The sequence below is a fragment of the Opisthocomus hoazin genome, chromosome 5 (genome assembly GCF_030867145.1).
Source record: "Opisthocomus hoazin isolate bOpiHoa1 chromosome 5, bOpiHoa1.hap1, whole genome shotgun sequence".
NCBI lineage: Eukaryota > Metazoa > Chordata > Aves > Opisthocomiformes > Opisthocomidae > Opisthocomus > Opisthocomus hoazin.
This window is the reverse complement of record NC_134418.1, coordinates 28,076,165-28,101,597: the sequence shown is the minus strand read 5'-3', so window position 1 is coordinate 28,101,597 and position 25,433 is coordinate 28,076,165. Positions and strand designations below refer to the sequence as shown.

General features: G+C 46.5%; 1 protein-coding gene across 1 annotated transcript; it reads right to left on the bottom strand.

Annotated features, from left to right (window-relative positions):
* Positions 1 to 19,074: 19,074 nt before the first annotated feature.
* On the bottom strand, positions 19,075 to 24,845 carry UCHL1 (ubiquitin C-terminal hydrolase L1). Its single transcript, XM_075420751.1, has 9 exons — positions 24,696 to 24,845; positions 24,569 to 24,580; positions 24,105 to 24,233; positions 22,860 to 23,010; positions 21,442 to 21,527; positions 21,319 to 21,366; positions 20,862 to 20,931; positions 19,646 to 19,704; positions 19,075 to 19,499 (listed from the first exon to the last, which is right to left on the bottom strand). Exons 1-9 carry the CDS (start codon positions 24,726 to 24,728, stop codon positions 19,413 to 19,415), a joined length of 675 nt encoding a protein of 224 aa, XP_075276866.1. The 5' UTR covers positions 24,729 to 24,845; the 3' UTR covers positions 19,075 to 19,412.
* Between the last annotated feature and the right edge of the window lie 588 nt (positions 24,846 to 25,433).

The following is a 25,433-nucleotide window of genomic DNA, read 5'->3' as shown; positions in this document are numbered from 1 at the left end:
GGATGTGGCAAGACAATGGGCCTTTCACCAGCCGTTATCAAGGATCTTCTTGGCCTGTTAAAACAAAAGTGCATTGGTGGGGAGCCGACGCTGGTGGGTTTGTGTACCTGCCGACGTGATGCCCGGTTTCTTTAATGCAGAAACAACAAACAGCCTTTGCTGCTCTGCTGAGCTGGAAGCGGCACAAAAGGGCAAAACAGTGTTTCCCTGCCAATTTTCTTCCAAGTTTGACTGCTTTTCCACTACTTTTTTACAATCTACTTCATTAAAGACTGGAAGTGGAAGCAAGGTGTTCTTCCAAACACAGTCTGATCCAGAGCGGGAATCTCCATTCCAGTATGTATCTTCAATAATCTTTCAGCCCATTTTGCACTCTGCTCATTTAAATACAGCATCTTCCCCTGCTGCCACCCACCCAGTATTCATCTTACTCCATTTCACACCCCTGAGTAAATTTTTGAGCACACAGAGTTACTCAAAGCTTTCTCAGTGAGGAGCAAGGTAGAGGGGTTTTAGGACCCTCAGGGAGAAGTTCCTCAACACCTCTTTCATAGTGCCGTCACCTAGGAAGGGGCTCTCTTAAGTCAGCTAACGTGCCCAGGGACCCCACGCCAGCTGCAAGTCCAGTAAGTGCAGCTGAGTCTGTCTGGGCTCAGGACATGAGAAGAGAAGTAGCCGGAGCAGCTTGTTCAGCAGTCTGCAAACCTTTGCAGCAAGCCGTAGGCTCAAACAAGCGCTACAGAGTTGTGGTATTTGGGGGAAGAGAGGGGTTGTCGTGTATGAGATGGCATGCAATGAAGGCAGTTAGAAACTTTCACCAAACTGGTGTCAAATGGGATGAAAATCAAAACTATATGTGGAAAAAAGGTGAATTGGAAGCCAAGTCCTAGCTTCCAAACAAAATTCCTGGGTTCTGATATATTTTTAAGTTATTTATGTATTTATTTCACATTTTAAATAATTTTTTTTTGGCACCATTTTCTTGGTGTATAACAAATTTTGTGTAGTGGTGGCATAACTACGTAGTTCACCAAACCACGTTTTTTGTATGAAATGTGCAAAAGGAACAGCAAAAACCCCTCTCGCTGATGTTAGAATAGCTATTTGCTGGGGAGCTGCTTGTGAAAGGTGGAGGAATCTGGGAAAAGCCACACCACATTCAGCCTGAAATTTTAGCAGTGATTTGCATCATCCAGAAAGAACCGGTGAATGACGTCTTCCCTTTTCCTTCCTTAGTAACTTTCCTTGTGGAGCAGATCAAAAGGGAGAACCCGTATCTGGAATTAACACTGGGCTTTATCCAAATTTGTTTGGGGTATTAGCTGGTTCACAGTGAATTAGAATGTTCACTTACTCAAGACAAGGAAATAGGCAGCCAAAAGTGGAAAACAGAAAGGAAAAAGAGAAGCAGGGGCAGAAAACAAGAAAATAAAAAAGACTGACTTCATGCAGTAAGACAGCACTGCGTCTTATTTAGCAACATTACAATTTAGTTCCATGACACAGGAATATTAGGGGTTTTTTTTCCCCTCCTATGTATTGAATCTCTAAAGGACAATCTTTAGCAGAGGATTGTGTTCAACTGGAAGCGAGAGAAAGCAGTGTAGTGTAGGGCATAGGTGAGTTTATTCCCCGAAGGCAGACTCTCTTGCTCAGTGATCTGCTGTGGCCTGACAATCCTTGCAGAACAAGACGCTCCTCAAAGCCTGCGGAGGTGCTTTGGTGGAACATTTCTGGGACAGACGGCGACTGTATGCCATCACAGACATGGATGGTCACATATTCATAAGAGTCAGGCTGTCAAAATCAGCCATCAGTCCAAACTCACAACAAAGGCTATTATGTTTTCTTCGTTTTGTTCCACCCCTCATTTCAAAGGATGGAGTATTATTTGCAACCCCGCCTAAATTATTACTGCAAATTAGGAGGAGCTGTGGACATCTCCCCAGATAGCACCCTTTCTTATAATTCCCGAAACTGCAAGTACCAACAGGTTGATATGTCTTAGCAATATTATTTCACCACTTAAACACACACACCAGCTGAAAACTCATTCACTGGAGCTACTGATGACGGAAAATGTAAACCTAAGTGTGACTACATACATAGAATACTTCTTCACAGATGTGCGACATTTAGGTATTAAAGAAACAAGGAGTACTGTGAATATTTGTTGGACCTTCCTATAACCACTCAGTGCTCCTAGAGAATTACTTCCTCTGCTGTATTCTGGACCTCTCGGAGATCAAATGTGACTTCACAGAAATCCCTGGGAACTTTTCTGAAGGTAGAAGGCCTTATCCTGCAAGAGTGTGGGTCCAGCAGGGCCTTCCACACCTCTCAGGGTTGGAAGCTTTCACCTAAGTTTTTCACTCTTCTCTTTCAAACCCAGACAAAAGTTCATTCTGCTCCCGGCTGGTCAGATGTGAGCCAGCTCCAAACCAGTAACGCCATTACTGTACCACTGACCCTGGCTTAGCAAGATGGGTTTATCTGCGCAAGCCCAAGTACCATGGAGCACATTTTGGAGCAGAGTTGGCTATCTTCCAGCCTGCTTTAGGACTGGATGTGGTGACATAGGTCTACCTGTTGGACCATAGTCCATGTTGACAATCTGTCAGGGAAGAGAAGGATATTACACTTTGTTGAATCACTGTCTGAACTGCTAAATGATTTATTACATGACAGCTGCCCACCCTCGACGAAAGTGGAGCTACTGAGATTGCCAAGAAATCACTGCTATTGAGTGTACAGCCAAAAAAGTTCACGAGGGCTGCCCTTAAAATAGCAAAATTGGAAAAAAATGCCTTTAAAGTTATTTTCACAAGTTTTTTTATTATTACTTTTTTAATTATGTCTTTCTGTCTGGCCAGCAAAAGTGTCTGGAGTTTTTCCCAGTTTAGAGGTCCTAGTGCACGTCTGTGGGCCTCCAAAAGAAGCCCAAAGGTGAAGAAAACTTCAACTGATCATTCAAGAGAATGGAAAATACTTTCTGGGAGTTGGTAATCCATGTTACCGAAATGATTGCCAGTACTTGTTGACTCTTATTCTCTAGCACTTTTTGGCCGCTGGTGGGACTACCGACCACAAGAGCTCCTGAGCTAGCCAGAGGAAAGGACAGGCGGTCCATAGGTTGCTGGACTGTAGCTGATCCGAGCCAGCACTTTGGAGTATATCTACATTTCTTCATTAATCATTTTTTTTCAAAAGGACTGTATTTACTGACTGTTTTTAGTTCTTGAAATACAGTAGTCATTGAATGCTCTATTGATGACCCCTGCCCAGGAAACCGGATAGGGATCTTCATAAGACTTTAAAGGAGTTAGATGATCAAATCTCATCAAAATTAATGGGATCAAGCACCCACATCCCATTCATGCCTTAAAAAATTCCAGTCCTAAAGACATCAGTGACACCGTGTTTGCTTAGCGTGCTGGTAGGTCAGCAAAAGATGAAAATGATGGCGTGTCTCTAAGAGACTGCAGCGCTAGCATTAAGAAAACCTTGTAGAAGCCATAGTTCTAAGCTCAGGTCAGACAGCAAAGGGGACACTAGAGTAATTCATCACTTGGCAAACCAGTTCAGCATCAACCTTTTCTAAAAGACAAGGGGCCTCTGGTTAACTTTAAACAGTTTGCGGAATGATGTTTCTCTGAAAATGAGTATTTTAATCAGTTTTCTGTGCTGAATTACACCAGTCTATTTGCCAAATTTGTGTCTGTGCACTACTTCCAGACTTTTCAATCAAGCTTCATTGCAAATCCTTTTCTTTACAGACCACTTTGCAACCAGAATGTAGCAGAGATTGTTGTGAAAGAAGGAACGATCAACCTCTGGAGCACCTCGTGAGATTGGTCAGCACCTTACGGGCCTCAGTGAAACTGGGAAAACATAAGCCCACCAGGAATAAAGATTCCCAGACCTCGCTGGCAATCAAGACCTGGTGGATCTTCATCCCAGTGGGTAAGGAAAGACATGCAAGTGGTTCTGCTGAGTGGAGGATTTTCCAGCAGTACAGGGTGACTGGGCTATCAGCTGTGGGAGCTCTTGTAAGGTGAAACTCTGTCCTTCTGCTGTCTTGCTAGGAGCCAGTGCTGCCCTTGTACTTTGGGGTAGCTGGTGTCAATACAGCACTCCAGCGTTCGTGATCTAAACCTAGAGGAGGGGAGCACTCCAGCAAGGAAAATGGGAGCTCATGTGTGGAGAGCATGACGTCTCCTCCTAGGGAAACAGTGGCTCTTCAAGGCACGTGCTATAGCAATCTGTGAGCATGTCCTGGCATCACCAGGTTGCTGCAGTCTTCCCTTTCGCTTTCTATAGCAGTTATTTCCCTGAGCTGCTGAAACGCTGTGGAAGAGTTGAATACAGACTGCTGAAAGCAGCAGAAGGCACTCACAGCGTAGGAGAACCGAGCTGGAAACCGTCCTGGTGCGCATACGTGCATGCTGGAGGTGCTGTGCTGCGGAGCGGTGTAAGAGCTGTACGTACGCTGCCAGTTCTTAGGGCTGCTTCACTGCAAAGGCTGTACGGCTTTTGTTTTCTGAGGGCTTGAAGGAGCTGGGGACTCCAGGAGCAACGCAGGGGAAAGAGTAAGGCGTCAAGGAACTCTCCAGTCCCTGGGCAGGTGAGGAGCTGTGAGGCAGGGAGGGCAGACTGCTTTTCAATACATCGGATATGGACTTTTGTTGCTTTTTTTACTAATTCTGCTGCATCCCCCTCGTGAACCTAGCAAGAGCACATCGACTTTCTGAATACATTTTTATTTTTCAGTGCTCCAGACTGAAACCCACGGAAGGGAGAGAGAGAGATGGGGTTTCTGCAGCCTGTCCCAGAGAGGAGCCTATGCAGCATGGAGAACACATCCTAACTTCCAGGATCCATTTCTTCTCTCCCTCTTAAACTTCTGGCCCTCGTTGCCTGAATGGAAATGATTTTATTGGCACAGTCTGCATTTGAAAGCCAATGGTAATACAAAAGCTGTCCTCTGACTGATTTTTTTTTTGATAGAAACACCATTCAGAAGTATGGAGGGAGATGTTTACATCAACAGATATCCTTAGTTTGTAACATGGTGAGTGATTGCAAAACTTAGGACTAACTTTCCAAACCTGTTTAAGTTCTCAAGTGATCATAATACAGTTAACACATCCTTACAGAAAACATGCACAAAAATAAGGAAGTGAATGCTTAAACACGTAATAAATATTTCACTCTCCACAGAATAAATATGCTGTGCTTATCAAGTATAAACCGTGGCCTATTTCTTCACAATCGTAATCATAAATCTGGCTCAGTTGTTGTATACATTCTACTATCTGTGTATTTACTTTTGAAGAATACTGCTGTAAATTTCCAAAAGATAAAGGGATTAGTTTTTTTGGTAGACATTTACAAGTTACTAGTTCTGGGTGATAATAGCAGGAGTACCGTTGGATGGGAAGGTATATAAAAATATATATATGCAACTAAAGTTGCATCTGGGATTGGAAACAGAATATTGATATTGCTTTTAAACTTTCATATATATATATAGAAATTATTGAAGAAAGAACAACATTTTTGGCGTCACAGTTGAAACAGTTGTGTTAAATAGAAATATACCTTTCGTTAAAGTTTAGAAGGGAATAGTGTGTTTTTATTGGTGTGTTGGATGTGTAGGATCTAGGATATGTAACTGCTTGTTACTGTGCTTTCAGGCCCACGGTGGTTGGTGGTGGCGTGGCAGCTCTCTAGCTGTAATTCTTACAAAGCCCACTTTGCTGTAATGTGAGCACGATGCCGGGAGGAGAAGCCAGGCTGTTGGGCTGCCTCTGTGGATTTCATGAGGTTTTGGCTTTGTCAGTCAAGATAATTTGTTGATATTCCTTTAAATTTGATGAACTAACAAGTCTTTTTATGGAGGGTGTTTTCAATCAATGATATTTTAAAAAATGTTTTGTGGTTACAGAGTGAACTGGTGTATTGGCCCTGGTATTACTGAGAATGATGTTTGCTAAACTACCAATAAGCACTAAGGATGCTGACAGTGCCGTTTATACAAGGTGCTGTTAAGATACAAGAGCCCTTACCATGAAGAAGTTATGTGCAAAGAGAAAGATAATGGAGGAAACCATCTATGATTTGTCATGTGTAAGCAGTTGTTTTTAGTTAGCTCCTGCTCGTAATGATAATCATTTGCACGTTAATTGCTTCAAATATCTTACAATGCATTTGGATTTATGTTCACTCTGGAAAAAAGTCAGGAGTGATGTTTCAACCAGGACCATCTGGTTTGCTGTGGATGTTTAAAATTTATATGGGTGGAAAAGCAATTGAAGAAACTCACTGAATGAAAATCTGTCAAGGGACATTAAATGTAAAGCTACCACATCTGCCTGTATGGTGTCCCTCCAGCTCCTTGTAAGCTGGTACAGCATGTAAGGGCACACCATGACATGTTTAATCTCTTATATTCTGCCCCAAGGTCATGCTATTGGCCATTCACAGAGGCTGGACACTGAACTAGAATGCTTCTTTATCAGCTCCTGTATAATGCTAAATGCTTCTGAGACCAGAAATCACACTTGTGATTTGAGGTTCATCTTGATGTTACTGATGGGTTTGAGGGTTTTGTACATTCGATGCGCTTTTTTTGAGATGGCATAATGCTGGTAGCGTCAAACAAAAAGAGTGGGCAGGGAAGCAAAGCATTTGGTAAGTCACAGTGCCATCTACAGAAGGAACACAGCACCAGCCTGCAAACTGAGGTCTCTGCCTTCAAAACCCTTGTTCTCTACCTTCAACAACCAGTTCACTGTTTTGACCATCAGCTGGAACAAAACGTTAAATCCAACAGAAAACCCTGAGCACTGCACTGCATCTTTAGGCATTACTGAAACCCTCAGAAAACTTGTTCAGCTTTCCCCCCTACTTTCCTTAGACCACATTTTTCTGTCAGTGTTGTCCCAGTCTTGCATTTGTTTTTTTCTAGTGGGCCTCCATTTCCTGGTAACACAGAGCTGCTTGGTGGTGTCAGCTGAGGGCCAAGGGACCCATAAACTTGGCCTTCCCCTTGCCCAGGGGGTGGGCGAGTAAAGGTGGGGCTTTGCATAAGACAGAACGGAGCAAAGTCTTATAATACTCAGTGTGCATGTCCAGTTACCACCCAGTGGCAAAGGCTCTGACTGGGAGGCCAGGGGTCTACCTTCAGCTCCCTATTGTACCTGCAGCTGGTGCTTCTGTATGTTCGGAGCTGGCAACCACCAGCAGACTGGTACGATGTACAGTGAGCTGTACAGCTCTCTCAATTACGGTTTGCGTACAGAAAATGGGTATACATTAAGCCGAGAAGAGATGCTGAGATGTTAACTTCATGATCAGGAGTTATCATGTAACTGGTGGGGCAGAGTCAGATTGAAGTCCCTATTCCAGTGACTATTTCGTTGCTTACAAAGTGGAGGACCACTGTGGGAAGAAAGAGGGAGAACCGTTCGCCATGAAGTGCCAAATAGCCTAATAGTTAAAAGTAGTTAAGCACAGAGGGCTTCGGCACGTGTTTTGGCTGCAGAGCAGGAGATAAAGCCTAGCCAGAGCAGGGACATTACGTAGGGCTGTCTGTCATGTCTCTTTTTTTCCTCTCATTCAAAAGGGTACCCAACATTAGGAGAGTATTCACGGTAAAAGCATTGAGGAGGGGTAAACGCCTCCCTCTTGCCATCACAACACGTTTAACTCCTTTTGGAGTAAAACTGTGCCTAGACCCAGTACGTCCCACCAGCTAGTTGAAGCAATGCCCCACTCAGCTGGCTGGTTTCTGTGCCCCCCAGCCATAAGCCCCTCGCTCCTCCCGTGGTTTTCTAGGGGTCACACTGCCTAACCGAAGGCTGAGGCTTCCCTGAGTGACAGTGTGTGGGAGTGGGGCTTTGCTCTGTGTAGTTTGTTCAAGAAAGTCGGTGGCAGAGCAGGGCATTGAAAGTAAGGCTCTGCTGAGCCAGCCCGACTGCCCAGCCCTCTTGCTTGCTTCTGCCAGTTGGCCACAGCACTGTGGCTTATCACTAAGTGTCCTCGTTGCTTTGGGCAATAACGGCTTTCGTTTGGAAACTCTCTCTCTGACTCGTATAAGTCTGTAGATTTTGTAAAAGAAGACCCAGGACCTAACGTGGTGCCATTTACCATCACTGAGCGTTTTGTCACCAATTTCAGCTGTCTTAGGAGTTGGTTTTACGACCCCGAAGAAACTGGATGAACTGTTCTTAAGCTCAATGAAAGGAATTATTAACTCCAGTTACTTTTATAATGTCTTCTTGCCCAGACTTTCTTCATTCAGACCCTGATTCTGAAGGACATAAGATCAAAAAAGCCAGCTTCACTGTGCAGCTGAATTTCTTGTGCCTACCTACAGCAATGTGCTTCCATTTTCAGCACCGTGAAAAACCTTCTTGCAAAACAACTCAGAGAATATGAAATCAAATGAAAAAAGACAAAAATGCACAGACATTTTTAAAACAATTTAAAGTCTTTCACTACTGAAAACTACTTTTTAAATTTATTTGGTATACACAGAAAATGCTATGTTATCTTTTCAAAAGCCTTAGATGGCTTAGATTTAGGGAAAATATTTTGAACTAGCAGGGAGATTAAAATCTGCCTTCCAGCAGGACTAATTCCTGTGATCTTTGTTCCAGAGAGGTAAAGAAATCGCTGTTAAATCACAGAAGCCTGACTAGCTGAGGTGAGAGTCTAGATGCTGCCATTCCAGAAATACAGACCTGGAGTTCTTTCACCACCGACACCTTTCTTGGCCTGTCATCTAAGTGAACACTCCTTTTTTCTAAATGCCCACCAGCCTGTAGAAAGCAGCCCAGGGTAAGATGGTACACCACAAGAACGAGGGCAGGACAATGAGAACCATTAGCTTTCGCTGAGAGGAGAGCCCGTGGAGTCTCTTGGGCAGAGATATTCTTCGCATGATCGAGGGAAGCTGTCAGCCTTCCAGATAGGGTGGGAACTGAGGGGATATCTGAAGACGAAGACCGTTCTGGAAAACAATCCCCTCACCATCGCACGCCAGCTAAGCTCCAGCACAGCTCGTGCTGCATGGCTGCTGTGAAGGAATGCAGACCGGGGCTGCTTCTGCCCGCCTGTTGTGTCTCATCCTGAAGGCTTCCTGCACGGGCAGACTTAGAGATGTATGAAAATGAGCACTTCTGGGCCACCAGACATCAGTGAAACTTGCAACCGATTCAAGTACAAAAGCTATATGTCAGAATAAAGCACATCTCTATAGCAAAAGACCATTCCAGACCGTGAACATTTTTCAGATCAGCTATAGTTTTAAATGAACCACGGAATGAGAGACTTGTCCATCGGTACTGTGGGCACCAGACCTATGTCTGAATACCATAACCCTGCACTGGCTGTGGTTCGGGAAGCCTTTTCCAGTAGGCCATTCCAATAATTTCTGGTGTCCTTTCCTTTTTCAATGCACAAAGGTCAACTATAACTCCCTACAAGAAATGACAGGAGTTTCAGAGCCATTTTCCAACATTATGGGTGATTTCTTACAAAGTATATGCACGTTTTGTAGTATTTGCCGAGGTTTCCTCCAGCTGGATGTCTTACATACACGGGACAGATTTTTAAGGGCACCACTGTGAACCCTTTTGCTTTGTTACGGATTTCACTGTTCATGTTTTATTTGCAAACAAAATACTCAAAAGTGTTTACTTTGCCCCAGACAAGAATGGGTATAAATACATAAACAAGCAAGCGCTGAAAGCCCTTTCTAGTTCCTGCATCTATTTCCCTCATGAAACAGAAGTCATTCTGAAAGCTTCACCGAAAGCTTGCTTTGAAAAAGAGTATTTTTGCAGACTGCTGACTGCGGTACGACATTTACTAAAGAGATGTGGTCACACAATGGTCTGCCTCTGTATTATCTAGGTCACGGGCCAGAATTCTCCTGGGTGCTAACATTTTCAATTAAGTTGAAGTTGTCGGTGCACAGTGGAGCTACTTTCCTCATTAAAGCTGGTCATAAATGGGAATGCTGAGTGCCATGGCTGGTTTAACAGTTTTGGGTTTCATGTGGAGTCAAGGGGAGAAGTCCTGTCCCCCAGGGGCTGGCCGCTCACTCTGCCCTTGCCAAGCGTTAACCCAGTGTTGAAGTTCCCAAATTTGTGCTGCCCACCCCATATATTCACAGTCATTGGTTTTATTAAGTGACTTTGGCAGTGTTCTAGGGGGATACCTGGAGGGGTGCCTTGCAATCATCCATAAAGAACAGTAGCTCAACAAAATATAGTTGATCTCCGTCTCCCTGCACCTACATTGAGGTACCAAGAGCAGAAATTAAACCTTAGAAATCTAAAACCTAGAATTTAAACCCTAGCCTATTCCAGTAGTCAGTGTGTGAAAAACTTTCCCTAAATTCAATGCAGTAACTGATCTTTTCTTTGTTCCTAATCCTTTTCCTCTTACATGGAACAGAAGCTCTATCTATCTCACGCATTTTGAAGAAGTACCATGCAGGATACATTGACTGTGTTTAGCTTTTATGACTTCTTATTTAGACCTGAAGTGTTTACATTATTCTCTATATTATGATGATCCATGTTGTATGCTGCATATTTACACAATGTGGATAGGGTATTAAATCTGTTACATACATAAAAGAAAATAATGAAGCTGTGTCCAGTCAATGATTTTGTTCAGGACAGTGCAAGAAAACCTAAAGATAAATTGTGTGACCGGTTCTGTCCCTCATTGCCGTTCTCTGGAGAGAGCCTTTCCTTCACCTGTTCGCACGCATTGCACATATGAAGTTACTACATGGACGTAACAAGCAGCATACCTTGGCCTGACTGCTAAAGTACTGGAAGGAAGAGTATTGAGACTTTGCCATAAACATGAAGAATAATGTGGGACTGGATAAACCATATCCAACTTGCTATTGGTTTATTTCTTAAGAAGCTTTATAGTGCTTATTTCTTAAGAAGATTTCCAGCAGCATTCTTTGGGAAAAAATCCCCGAGCAGAGGGAAGTTGCTCTGTTGGTGGTCACTGCTGGTGAAAAGTCCAAATATCTCCTGTCTGAGAACAAAGGCAGAGACAGCCCACACAGGTCTGCGCGCTTCTGATACACACAAACGTTATCTATTATATTGCAGTGTGCAAATATGCTAAAAATGTATACTTTATTTATATAAACTCATGTTACTGCTGCAGTAAAAAATACTTGGGAAAGCAGTTGAACTTGTGAACGCTTACACTTCAGACTACAGTTGCATTGTTGAGATTCACATTTTCTGCCTGGTTATAATTTATAAATGTTGGATTTAGTCAGGGAAAGTCTTCATACAGCTTAACTGTAATTTCCTGTGGTAAATGGAGTCTGATGAGTGAGGATATGAAATCTTGGAAAAGTTTAATCATTCTAAGAAGAGCTGTCCTGCTTGATGTAGTAGCATTGGTATAATTTTGTAAGAAGGGTTGGCAGTTTGCTAATTCCCTGTCCAATCCAGAGTGAAAAAATACCAAGTGAGGGGCTTCCCCTTGAAAGCAAATGGATTTTTGCCCTCCTGAGAGGATGGGATCAGGCTCTGAATCTAAGCAGATGTGGAAATATCATCAAGTGTCTGACTAAGGAAATCACTTCAGCCTAGACATAACTTCAACCATGTGCTCAAGCCTAACTGAAGGCTTGATTTCAGTTGAAATCATGGACTAACCATGAGCTGAGGTTCTTCGTAAAATCAGAGGATTAAAAAAACAAACAAATGAAGACCTGCTGGTGGGAGAAATATCTCCCACCATGGAGATTTTGAGCTAATTAATATCTTCCCATGTTTTTTCAGCCTGTCAATGAGCGTGTGGTTCTCTGTTCATGACACAGCAAGCACATTCCCTGCAGGAAACACAGGCAGCGGTCGCAGGCTCTCCTGGGACTCTCTCCTATTACAAGCCTCAGGAGCGGCAGCCATGAGCCATCTACATCCAAACAGCAGCTAAGCGAAGGATTAAACTCAGTGTCTGAGTGACACGTATCCCTGCGGCAGCTGCGGTGTACGGGGCGGGAGAAATGAAGCAACTTCTGTAAAACATGTTGTGCAAGATCCCCAGCTGCTCAACCAGCAGTTTCTCGTTGCCCTGAAACACCGCGCTTTCCCGAAGAGCAACTGTGGGCCTGCAGAGACGCTTTCCTAAACCCTCACAGCCCGACCCACGGCCATGAACATGCACCAGACTGATTCCGAGTATTCTGCCGCCTTTTATAATAGATTCACATGATGTTTTACAGGGAAGGTGGTCGTCACTGCTGCCTGTGCCGATCATTTCTCAAAATGCAGCAGGGGTTACTTTATGACTTGTTGCCAGAGGGTCTTGTTGGGATCCAGAACACTGAAAACCAAGTCCCAAACCATGTCTCATATTTCAGGGAGATCATGTCTGCTCCGTATATAGCATCGGGCTGCATCAGAAAACTCTAATAGCTTCTTTCTGAAGTAGGGAAAAAGTAACCTCCCAGTATCTAACCCCTTCTCTTGCTTTGTTCAGTAAGAATTGATCCTGTCAAATATGTTGTTTATTGGCACGGCTTGGCCTTCAGGTCTGTTGTTCAGTAAAAGGAAAAAGGTTGTTAAAGTCAGAGAAAGTATCGAGGTAGCCAGATGATGATATAATTTTCTCAATAATCTTGTTCCTTCATCAATGCTTCTTCAAAGCATTCCATAAAACCACCAGGAACATGGCCACAACTTTGTCACCTGACTCTACCACATGTCAGAAAGCCTGAATACTGCAACCAGCCCAACCAGCCTCTTTTCTGTAATCCTCCGCAATTCAGATTTATGCATACCCCTCAGCTTGCAGGGTCGCTAAACAGTTTTGTGGAATGGGAGGGGGAAAAGGAGGGAGAAAGTCGTATTTCTTGAGTCATGATGCAATAGAATTCTACTGGAGAAATATCTTGAGGCGTTAGAAGAGAACTCAAGGGACCGTATGTCAATGCTTTTCTCTTTTGCAGACAGACAGGAGTTCACCTGACTCTTCTCCAAGTCAAGGAAGCTGTGGTTAGCCTAACACTGAGCTTTAGCTAATAAGCCACGCTAAGAGGTAGGGTATACTTACTCAGGCCCAAAGCCAAACTAATGTAAATATAAAACTCTGCCTGAAAAAAAAACCACCCCACGTGCAGTTATAAAGTTAGTTTTAATTCCAACTCTGCCATCAATTTCAAGTACCACCTTAGGCGAATCACTGAATCTATGTTTCGGTTCCTTACATGCAAAGTGGGAATGGTAAAACTGCGTTTCTCCCACTCTCCTTACATTAAGAGTGGAAGCTGTTGTGGTAAGGCGTTACCATGCACACGTACAAAGACTTGCAAAGAAAATGCAATTCAGTCTGGCTACGGTGCTGTAAGTAATGATACCCTCTCTGTATGGTATTGAGTGTTCTTAAGGAATGGAATTGACTGTCTTTTTTTTTTATGGTACTCTGCTTGAGATGCTAAACCCGCTGACATACCTTTGTCCAGTCTTGCTCCTTCAGTGTCGTGCAGATCTCCTCACTTTTGGATCTTGCTACAGGTCTTGCAATATCAGCTAACCACATCTGAAACTCATCTAAGCAAAAAGTAAATAAGAAATAAGAGATTTAGATTAGATAGCAGGAAGAAATTCTTCACCATGAGGGTGGCGAAACACTGGCACAGATTGCTCAGAGAAGCTGTGGATGCCCCCTCCCTGGCAGTGTTCGAGGCCAGGTTGGATGGAGCTCTGAGCAACCTGGTCTGGTGGAAGATGTCCCTGCTCATGGCAGGGGGGTTGGAACCAGATGATATTTAAGGTCATTTAGGATCTTTAAGATCTTTAAGGTCCCTTCCAACCCTTACCATTCTATGATTCTATGAAATTTTCAAATCAGTTCAATGTAGCTTGTTACTCGTGCATTGGGCTTCATCTAGAACTACATTTCTGATGCATGGCAATTCTTTAAGGGGTTGGGAAACTTCATTAAGCTGTCTTATCCCATTTATAGTACTGCTGGAAAGATGACCTTTGAAAAACAAAGAGTGAGCAGGAACTCTGTCCTTCTCCCATTTTCCCTGTCAAGCATTCTCTGCTCTTTTTCCTGCACCTCACTCCCTGTCACCCTTAGGGACATTACACACAGCCTCAGGGAGGATTCCCCATACTTCTGTTTCTGATTCACGGGCTGCGGAAGAGCTCCTTCAGATCTGCCCCCCAGCCTCCGCTTTCCCCAACAATCTGTGAAGAGACAACCCTCCTATCAGCGGCAAAACCCATGCCTCCTCCTGGATGCATTGGCTGCTGTTCCTGCAGCCGTTCTTGTCCTTCCACCCCAGCCAGAGCAGAAAAGCAGCACTCTGCAGCATCAGCCTCCAGCTCTTCCTGCGGGGAATGGCTCCCCCATGCATCGCACCGAGATGAGAGTCATAATTAGCTCCTCGTCAAGGAGCACAACACTCCATTCCCAAGGCTGGAGCAACACTGATTGCTGGTCAAATTTTTTATACTATAGCAGATAACCTGGGACAGTTTAACAAAAGCTGGTTGTTAAATCCCGGTTCCTTGCAAACTTCCAAGGATGGAGATGCCCCCATTTCTCTGATGACTTGTTTCAGTACTGTACTACCTTCCCAGTGAAGAAGTGCTTTTCTAGTTTCCGAATGTCCCAAACTGAACCCTCTAAGCTGTAATTTGTGGTTACTGCCCTTTGATATACCATCTCCTACCAGCAAGAAAAAAAAATTAACTTTGTCATTTTTGCAGCTGCCCTTGAAGTAGTTGTAGGCTACAATTAAATCCTCCCTTAGTCTCCTCTATGCCAGACTGCACACGCCCAGCTCCACCACCAACCTCTCCTCATAGTTCGTATGCTCCATGCCTCTGTCTGCTTCAGGAGGCTTCTGCTGGACCTTCTCCAGATTTCTCCACGTCCTTCTTGGACTGGAGGGGACCTCTACTGGATGCACTATTCCAGGTGCAGCCTCACCAGTGCCAAGTAGAGATGGATAACAGCTTCCTCCCACCTGCTGGCCTCACTCCTCCCAGTATAGCCCCCAACATAGCACGAGATTTGCCTTGCTCATGAGGAGAACACACAACATGAGGGCTTACATTCAATCTGGCACCTGCCGTAAGCTCCAGGGCCTGGCGAGCAGGGCTGCAACTCAGCCCATGGCCTCCTGACCGGTGGCTCCAGCCAGGTGCCAAGCTCTGCATCTCGCCATGTTGAACTTGGTGAGGTTTCTTCTAGCCCCATCCTCTCATCTACTGAGGTCCCTCAGGCTTGAAGTGTTTGGAATTTCAGCCACTCCCTGAAACTTAACATCACCCTGTGCAAGAATTTTAAAATGACAAAACACGAGTGACATTTAAATTCCTTTGGACACAAAGGAATTTGGATGTTGTTACTCAGCTTCTGGCTGCTTTTTCCCCAGTTCTTGTTTGCTCCCATTCGGCCCACAGTCCCACTGAGCTGCAGTCCCGTCACCAGCCTCTCCTTGGCCGCTGGCACCGGGAAAAGGATCCCGTGACTATGAGGTTTGTTGCCAGTCTCTTGTCTTCTCCCTAGGCCCAGCACAGAGGCTGGTGGGACTGGCCCCTAGAGCTGCCCCGTGCCTTTGCAGCAAAGGCAGAGGATACCAGTATGTCTCGTACCCTTTCTCAGGTAACTACTTCTCCATCTTAAATATTTATCGATTGATAAATTGGTCCGTGCATCAAAAGCTGGATGCTGCTGGAGTTATTCCCACACTTTCTTCCCTTACTCCACCCCCCCAAAATCCTATTTAGCATGCAAATAGTACTGCATACTTCGTACAGCCCTATCTACTGGACAAAGAGGTGGTGCGGTGCTGTATCAGCTGCAAATAAGCTAGGGACCTAAGCCAAAGGCTACTGAAACGCCTAAGAGGCTTAGGACGTTACATCACGCCTAAGTTAGCATTTGACTAAATCAAGGACTGGATTATTTGGCTCTGGAATCAGAAGTGCGCTTAGGCATGTGAGCGGTCCCACCGAAAGCAGCAGGACTACCTGGGGGGGTGATCGAGTGAAACCGTGCCCGGATCTGCTGTGCCACTGGCAGCTCCCGAATCAGATTTGCTGCTGAAAGCTTCCCGGTGCTGCCCCCTACAGACCAGGCTAACTGCAGCTCAGCACGGCAGAGAAGAAAACTGCCGAGAAGATGATGATGCACAGTCTGCCCCGGACACAGTTCTAAATTAGCAATGTGCAGGTCTAAACAGGTAAGCCTGAAATCCTACCTCAGATTTTTAAATATTCCTCAAATATTTCCAAGCATAGTTCTATATATTAACCGTCAAAAGTCTACCTCTGGAAGGCTGCACAAAAACGGCAGGAATCTGTCAATTCAAATTAAGTTGCTCAGTAGACTCTTCCCATATCTGGAAGAGCAGTAGTGGCATCAGCCAGTCACAGGTTTCTGTCAGTGAGGGCATAAAAAACGTTAAAAAACACAAGCTCCTGCCCTTCCCAGCACTTGTCACAGTGAAAATTCAGGAAAAAACACATAGAGTTTTAGATGAGAAATTGGGAGGGTCAGAAGAGCTAGTCAAATTAAGGAGGATACACAGGAAATCAAGGAAAGGTAACAGTTCCATATGAAACTACAGATTTAAGATAAAAATACAAAGAGGACAGAAGACAAGAAACAAAATGAGCCTCATTTCAGATAGGATGTGACCAACAGAAAGTATCAAATTATCAGAGAGCATCTTCTCATGAAAATAACGTGGTTTGATTAATCACACACTAAAATAAAGCCTACAGGCGTTTACACCTCTTGGTCCAAACGCTTCCACTGAAGTATGGAACAATGGGCAAAGATCAAAATTCAGAGACTTGGAAGCAGGTAAAACTAGCTGGAAAACATGCGTAAAAAGCATTTATTTTGAGAGTATACACACCTGATACAACTTTAAAATATCTTCCATCTTTTCTATTTATGGCTTGTTCTATACGGTTTTGACTTGGCACAGACACACTTCCATGTATCGCCACTTTTCTTCTGAACGCAGTAACACATCTGGAACAGCTGCACCCTTAGGGAGCACTGCAAAAGCTTCCACCTATTACGCTTCTAGATCCTCACCCACTGTTTGAGACCACCTTCATCCGAGGCAACTCTCTCCTGACTTCGAGACCTTTGCCATCGCCAGCAACTCGTCTTCCTCTTTCTGCCCAGGCTGTAAACAGCCAGGCCCCTGTGGTGATTTTAGCGGGGGAAAACAGCCTTGCCAGGGATGTTACACCTGAGCGGGTGGGTAACGTTCATTCCTTAGTTGTTCTCTTGATTTCTATCCTTCGAAGCTGTACCTGGGACCAGGAGGTGAGAAAATAAGAGAAGTCTGTCACAACCCTTTCCTTGTTTTTCCACGAGGCCAAAGTTACTCAAGTGTTGCATTTCAGTAGATTCTTAACCAAGAAGCTTGAGCAAGAGCGAATAAAAGTTTATGAAACACCAAAATAACTTCAGTAGCCCTAGACATGCATATTGTTAGATTAAAATAAAGAAAAAAAACCCAAACAAAAGCAGAAACAGTCGACTGCTGCAGTCACTGTAAAAAATACAGTAGTATCTCAAAGGCACTTTCAGGCTACTTCAGCATCGACCGCCTGCCTGCGTAGCTGTGCACAGGCAGAGTCCCGGCGGGTGCCCTCCGCCAGGTACAACATACAGCTCTGCTCTCTCCTGCCCGCTCCTCCTACTGCATCTGATTTCTATTGCTCCTTCCACATGCGTTTCCCCTCCTGCAGGCGTCGTTGCTAAGCAGCCTGAGCCGCAGGCACGGCTCCGAGCCTGCGCCGGAGCCGGAGGCTGCAGCAGAGATGCCCCAGCAGCCTCCCTCCACCCGCCACAGCTTCCACCAACGGGCAGAGCAAGATGCTGTTGTAGAGAACAGCGAGTGACACGTACCAGACCTTTTCCCGGCAGGTAGCTTTCACCTCCCTGCTAACAGGAAGAGATTAATTTTCAGAGTTGAAGTACTCTGAGCTTTAGCTAGTCCTCAGAATTTGAACTAAAATCGACTGCAGCCCCCCACTAGCTTCAGCTACTGGGTAATTGTACAAGCAGTAACAAGGCCCAACACCAAACACCTTCAGCCTCTGCATGGCTTTACCCAAAGCTTGTATTTTGAATTACCCTTGAAAAAAGCCTGGGAGCCAGGAACAGCTTGCAGCATAGAGCGTACCAGCAACCACCTGAAAACATAAGCTGCCCAGCACCATACAACACGGCTGCCAGACACGGACTGGTACGTAACACATTAGAAAGCCTGAGTTCATGGGTGGTTTATTTCTTCTTACAGCTCCCTGAGGTATCAGCAAGGACCTGCCGATAAGCAGGAGCCAGACTCAGGTAAGAACAGTTTCCACAGGTTCTCACAGAGTTGAGGCCAACAACTATATAATGTTAAGTATCTTTCTCCCCTTAAACCTAAATTTTCATCCCACTATTAAAAATTCATGTAGTGTGGGTTTCACCTTTTTCAGGTAATTCTGGAAGGGAAAGGTAGTATGGTCTCTTTCAGTGCCTTCCTAATGGAGCCACAAGTTAATCAGCATGCACTGGCTAGCCAAGGATTGCGTTCAGCATTAGCCAGATTTCTTTTAACCACAGGTAGGGAAAACACCTGTCTGCTAAACAAAAACACACCACCAACCAATTCAATGGGTATTCGGTTGCTTGCAGCATTAACACAAATAGCCTCTGTTTAAGAGCAGACAGCTTCAAGGTGGCATTTCAGTGTTCATCACACCTTGCCCCTCTAACTAAAACGTATTCAGGGTGGCAAACTGCAGCTGAAGAGTTTCAGACTGGACATTAGGAGAAGCTTTACCAGAAGGGTAATACAGCACTGCAACATGTTACCCAGGCAGCAGTTCATCTCTCCATCCTTAGAGGCCTTTCAAACACCAGAAAAAGTAATTGTCCGGTAACCTGAGGCTGACATTAACTTTTTGCTCAGAGGAGAGCTTTGAGGGTCCTTTGAAAACAAGGTTTATAGAGGATGCCACAGTTACAAGTGATCACTTTAGTCCATTTAGTCTTCCAGCAGAACATTTTATTCTCATTAAGGACAAGGAAATATCAACCAACAGCTCAATTAACATGACACAGATTAAACAAGCCCTGTTAAGCATTTTCTACTTAACATGAAAAAAGAGTCTAAAGACATCTTATGTGTCCAAACTGTTCACATTAAAACTTGAGCTCATCCTTTGACATAAGCTCAGCTGACGTTGCTCCTGTGTATAGCAAAAGGTGGAAACAATTTAAGTTACCAGAACAGCTGTGTTTAACAAGTACTGAAGCACTGGAGTTTAGACTGCATTTACTGGTGTGCTATTAGACTGCTTTCCTTGCATCTCTTCAGATTCTCAGGCAGACTTGCAGAAAGCCACAGCAGAAAAACGAACTTCTCCTTTTTCACGTTCTGTAAATTGTCTGCAGATCTTAGCAGAATCCTTGGAAGGAAAAACACTGGTTAGACTATCAGAATATATCAACTTCTACGGCAAGTAGTTACAGCCACTGTACACTTCAATGTAAGCCTCTCACCCTTCCATAAGCCTTGTCTTCAGGAAAACGAGCAGCAAGGGGGAAGCCTTACCTTCAATAGCAAGTCATCTGAGCTTGTGCCATGGTTTACAGGAAATGGCATACGCCCATCTGTGAAAGAAAGTCCTGTCACTCAGTGTGCTTAATATTACTTCTGAATTAGCAGAACTGGGCATAGTGGGCCCAAGAAGCAAATACACACAAAGATACTTGGGAGGTCAGAATAAGTTGTCAATACATAGCTTGAGTGAGAAGTGGACTAGCTATTACCAGCTCTACAGGAGATGACGTGCTTTACAAGAGGGCCTAGGCCTTCATGGAACCTGATGAGGTTCAACAAGGGCAAGTGCAGGGTCCTGCACCTGGGGAGCAACAACCCCATGCATCAGTACAAGCTTGGTGTGGACCTGCTGGAGAGCAGCTCTGTGGAGAGGGACCTGGGTGTCCTGGTGGACAAGTTGACCATGAGCCAGCAGTGTGCCCTGGCTGCCAAGAAAGCCAATGGGATCCTGGGGTGCATTAAGAGCAGTGTGACCAGCAGGTCGAGGGAGGTTCTCCTCCCCCTCTACACTGCCCTGGTGAGGCCTCATCTGGAGTGCTGCGTCCAGTTCCGGGCTCCCCAGTTCAAGAAACATGAGGAGCTACTGGAGAGAGTCCAGCGGAGGGCTACGAGGATGGTGAGGGGACTGGAACATCTCCCCTACGAGGAGAGGCTGAGGGAGCTGGGCTTGTTCAGCCTGAAGAAGAGAAGGCTGCGAGGGGACCTTATAAATGCTTACAAATATCTGAAGGGTGGGTGTCAGGAGGATGGGGCCAGACTCTTTTCAGTGGTGCTCAGCAACAGGACAAGGGGCAATGGGCACAAACTGAAGCACAGGAAGTTCCATCTGAACATGAGGAAGAACTTCTTCCCTCTGAGGGTGACGGAGCCTTGGAACAGGCTGCCCAGGGAGGTTGTGGAGTCTCCTTCTCTGGAGATACTCAAGACCCGCCTGGACACGGTCCTGTGCAGCCTACTGTAGGTGACCCTGCTTCGGCAGGGGGGTTGGACTAGATGACCCACAGAGGTCCCTTCCAAACCCTACCATTCTGTGATTCAGTGCAACCCATCTTCAGCTAAAATCTTAAAGTGATGATACAAATTACGTATTGGCCTTCAGAGCCTCAGTGAGCTGCTTAACTCACACCAAGCATCTAGCCTGAGCCCCCAACACTGCTGTGCAGTGTAAAGCAGGCCCAGTCCAACCGCAGAGCTCTTGGGATCTTACCCAATTCATACAGATGCCCATCCACATTGACAAACAGGATGAAGTGGAAGTTCATGCTGTTGTCCTCAACCTTAAGAGAGACCATCAGATACATTTGTTAGACTGAAAAAAGCCTAGCACTGCAAACCCTACTTGTGACTACAGAAACAGAGGAGATGTCAACCACAAAGCAAGAGCAAATGACTGAAAACTTAAGTTCAGCTGAAGAGGTCTCTGCAAGGCCAAGCGCCAGAAATCCTGATGTATGGTGACATTTTCAGACTCGGTCTGAACCTGAATTTTCAGTCCATGTTTGAGGAAGAAACCCTGCACAAGCATTCACCCAGGAGCCACTTATTTCTCTTTTCTCACGAGCTGTAACAGCCATCTGCCAGACAAAAAAATTCTATTGCTCCAACACTTTCATTAACCCCTTCTCGCAGAATTTTCCACATTCATATCTTACACGACATCTTACCCGACATTGTCCTTCTTGTGCAACCGAATTGTGAACTTCTTGTATAGCCTTAAGAGAAAGCAGACACAGGTTACTACATCTTTAAATGCTCACAGCTGGCAGCAGTTTGGTTAGTTCATATACCTTGTTATTGGCAAAATGCTTAGCTCTCTCTTCAGGAGACAGATCAGCTGTTTCATCAAGAAACTTCTTCAGGGCAGACCCCTCATCTGCACAAGATGATGAAAGACTGTATTCAGTATAGGTAGAGCATCAGTTACAGTTCAGATGCAGCCCACAGTAATCAATGCTTGTTGCACTAACTAGGAGTCATTTCATTCAGCCTGGAACCATCTCCAGCATAAACATGTCATAATTACCACTTGAAGTACGTGATTTATCCAGAAGCTATTAACAATCTACACAAACAGCCAGAGCTTAAGTGCTTCAGGGTACTCTGGATGCTTGTTTTAGAACTCACTTTCAAATGGGATTTAGCTTTTCTGATTCACCCCTTGCAGATTTGGCAGAGGTGTTCTGTCCTATTTTGAAGAAATTCAAGAAAGGTGCCAGCTATAAACTGAAAGAATATGGGTAGATGAAATCCAGTCGTGTAACTTCCTTCAAATGAACACAGCACATGCTCATGCTAGGCTTACTTTGGTTTTCCAGAACATAAGCTGGTAGTGCAGTACTAAGATGCACCGAGTTCTAGCCTGACATGTAAGATGTGCTGCATCATTCATTTCACTCATCAAGAGTGTTATTTCAGGGAATCCTTTCAAGAGTAAAGCAAAGCTACTCTCATTTAGCCTTCCATGCATGTTTTCCTTTGTATAAAAAGGAATCTCACATCACCCAAAGTGTTCAAGTTCTCTTTGACTCATGAAAGTAAGTTACATTTTGCACATCTCTACTCTTTGAATAAAGTATTTCCTGGCCTCAGTGACAAGTTCTTTTGACATGAACTTGTAATCCTATTTCCTAGGAGTTTCCAGCCACCAGTTGCATAAGCCAGTTTTATATATCCTTTTCTATAGGAAGAGGACCATCAAAACTCTTACCTGTGCAGGAAAAGTCTGCTTATAGATCCTTATCACCCTGTACTACTTTCCCAGCAAAAAGAAAACATGTTCTAGACTGGTTTACAGGCTATACTGAGGAAACCTGCTTACATTAGACATAACTGGCATGAAGAACTATCTCTTCAGTTGCCATCAACACCAATGTCAATAGCTACTTTCGAACACAATTCCTAATTACAGTCAGACTTTGGCCAGTCCTACTATGTGCCCTCTTCCTCTTACACCATTCACAAGGATGATACCTCTGCAGCTACCAGACAGGAGTCAAAGTACATTCCCTTCTGTGATTCAGGCAGTAGGTGAGACAACATGCTCCTCTCCAAGAACTGAAAGGCTCACTTACCAACTGAAGCAAGACAGCATGCCTTAACTTGGCTCGCACTAAAGTCCCAGGTGCCTCATACAGCCCATACCCACTCCACCTTCCTCTGTCACAAATAAAATGTAAATCAAGCACTTCAGAACATTCATACTCACCAAGCTTCAGTTTGTCTTTATTATTAGCAACTGCATGTATCAGACCAATTGTCCCGCAGGAGTTACTGACTGTCTGCTTCAAGAAATACACCTTGGAACTGATTTCTTGGTCCTTTATTTTCTCAGTCTGTTGTTTCCTGAAGTTCTCATGCTGTAAACACGCAACTGTTTTAAGCATTTCACTGCAGTGATACCTTTTTATTGTGCAAAGTACTTGACACATGTGTTGTTCAGGAGAATCAATACCAGGACTGGACAAAGATTTACCCAGAAAGCCATCTTTGTGGCATACATCCAGTAAGGCACTGCATGTCTACGCTGGACGCAGGCCAAGTCTTAATGGACTACCTGCATGACTCAGTCAGATCCAAAGGCAAAGGCACTGTTCTTAGCCTCTCCATCTGTTCTGTACACTGGAAATAGCTTGAGGTGGGTAATCATATAATGGATAGGTTCTTTTTATCCTCAATTGTTTTGGTCCATTTGGTCAGACTACTCAGCATGCCCCTGCAATAGTCTGCCTTCGTACCTTTAGGTTACTTCCCTTCATGAACCTCTCCCCATCAGAACAAGCACAAACCTCATCACTACTGAAGGGCTAAAATCCTTCCTCTAATGAACCCGTTAAACACATTTTATTTCAAAGTAAGTCCATCTCATCTGCTTCCTTAGCACCAATTAGACTAAATGTATTAATCACACAGAAGTAACCTTAGGCCTCTCCAGAGGCAATGATTCAGCACAGTAACAGAACTGCTATTCCTCACACTCAAGACTGCTCATGTTTTTTCCACAGTCTGATACACAACGCAAAGCGTAAGAGGAATACCGAAAGAAGCAGCCTTGTTTTGTTGCTCAGTTCATTTTAGCTCGGGCTATTTGGAGGCTGGGGCCAAGCACCCAGCATGTACCACCCACCTACAGCCCCAGCAGGAGCCAAACCCACTCCCAGCCATCTGATGCTCGGAGGGATGACACGGGCAGGCTCCCGACAGCCGCCAGTGCTACCCACCGTCAGCCAGCGGGTACAGACACCGCTGCTGACAGCAGCCTGCTTTCTTCACCAGGGGTGTCTGGGCCAGACGCGGCCTACTCGGGGTGACGAGAGAAACCCCGCATGGCGCCGGCTGCCGCACAGCGCTGAGGGGCAGCCACAGACCCGGTGCCCGAGCCCAGCCAGCTGCTGCGGTGCAGATGCCCCGTGAGGGCGGGCGGCGCAGGAGGGGACGCCACCCGCCGCCTTACCTGCTCGGTGAGCGGGAACAGCAGCAGCAGCGCGCAGGCCGGGGCCGGCACAGCGCTCAGCGCCTCCTCCTCGAAGCCCAGCACGTCCACGAAGCGCCAGCCGGGACCCGCGCCCAGGCGGGACAGCACCTGCGCGGGGCACAGCGAGCGGGTGGCGCGGCCGCGGAATTGCCCCCCCCCCCCCCCCCAGCGCCTCCCGGCGGGGCCCGGCCCGGTGACACAGCACAGCGCGCGGCACCGCGGCGCCACCTGCCGGCCGCGCGCCGCCACCACCCGCCTGAGGAGAGCCCCCGCGGGAGGGCGCGGCCTCGGCGCCGCTCCCGCAGGTGGGACCGCGCCCCGCGCAGCGGTACCGCACCGCACCGCGCCTCGCCCGCTCCGCTCCGGCCGGCGCTGCCCCGGCGGGGCGGGATGCCGAGGGACGGCGGGGAGAAGGGGCGGCGGTCCTGCGGCGGGGGACTCACTTTGTTCAGCATCTAGAAGACAATGCGGGGGAGAGGGATGAGTGCCGGGGAGGGAGACGCGGCGCCCCACCACCCGCCCCCATCCCGCAGCCCCAGCCCACAGCCCCCTCTCCCCTGCCCGCCGCACCTCGGGGTTGATCTCCATAGGCTGCCAGGCCATGGCTGCAGGGCGGCGGGGAGCCGGGAAGAAGGCAGGCTGCGCCCAAGGCACGACGATGTCCACAACCCCCCCGCTACCGTCGACGCTGCGGCGGGGAGCCGCCCACCCGGCTCTTATATCGGGGCGGGCTGGCCCACTCCGCGCCGCGGCGGGGGGAGAGGGAGGAGCGGGCCACGACCAAAGCGCGGGGGGCGCGGCGCTGCCGACTCGGGGTGGGGGGACGGGCGGTTGCGCCGCGGAGCGAAAGGCCCTCGGCGGGGGCGGGGGGAGCGCGGCCGGGGCTGGGGGCGTCCGGGGGTACTGCCGGACCCCGACTCCGGCTTCGGGCGGGGGAGCGGTACGCGGCCGGCGGCGGGAGGACCCCGGCCCGCCCTCCGTCGGTGCGGAGAAGGTGCTGGAAGCGGCGCGGCCGGGGCGGAGGCCTGTTGGGCTGCCCGCCCCTCGCCCCCCGCGGGGCCGGGCAGCGCTGCCGGCCCCCCCGAGGGCAGCGCGGCTCCCCACCGCCACAGAAGCGTCAGACACTCATTTCTGTAAATGTCGGTAGGCTCCTAAAACTGTCCTGAAATCACCTGTCTGCTGGCTGCATCTCTGCAGCGCGAACCAATTCCCGACCCAGTCCAGTGAAGCTGGTTATAACACACTGGGCTTCTTGTCTTTTACTGATGAGCTGGCAGGTCCTCCAGGCAACGTCTTTGGACAGAATGT

Bases quoted from the DNA above. Each gene is read 5' to 3' on its own strand.
- UCHL1 (XM_075420751.1), bottom strand. From the start codon at position 24,728: ATGGCCTGGCAGCCTATGGAGATCAACCCCGAG. The intron at 20,932-21,318 runs GTAAGATGTCGT...GTCTCTCTTAAG, and splicing joins CACAAGAAGGACAATGTCGG to GTTGAGGACAACAGCATGAA. The intron at 19,705-20,861 runs GTAAGATCCCAA...TTTCTTTCACAG, and splicing joins TGGGCATCTGTATGAATTGG to ATGGGCGTATGCCATTTCCT.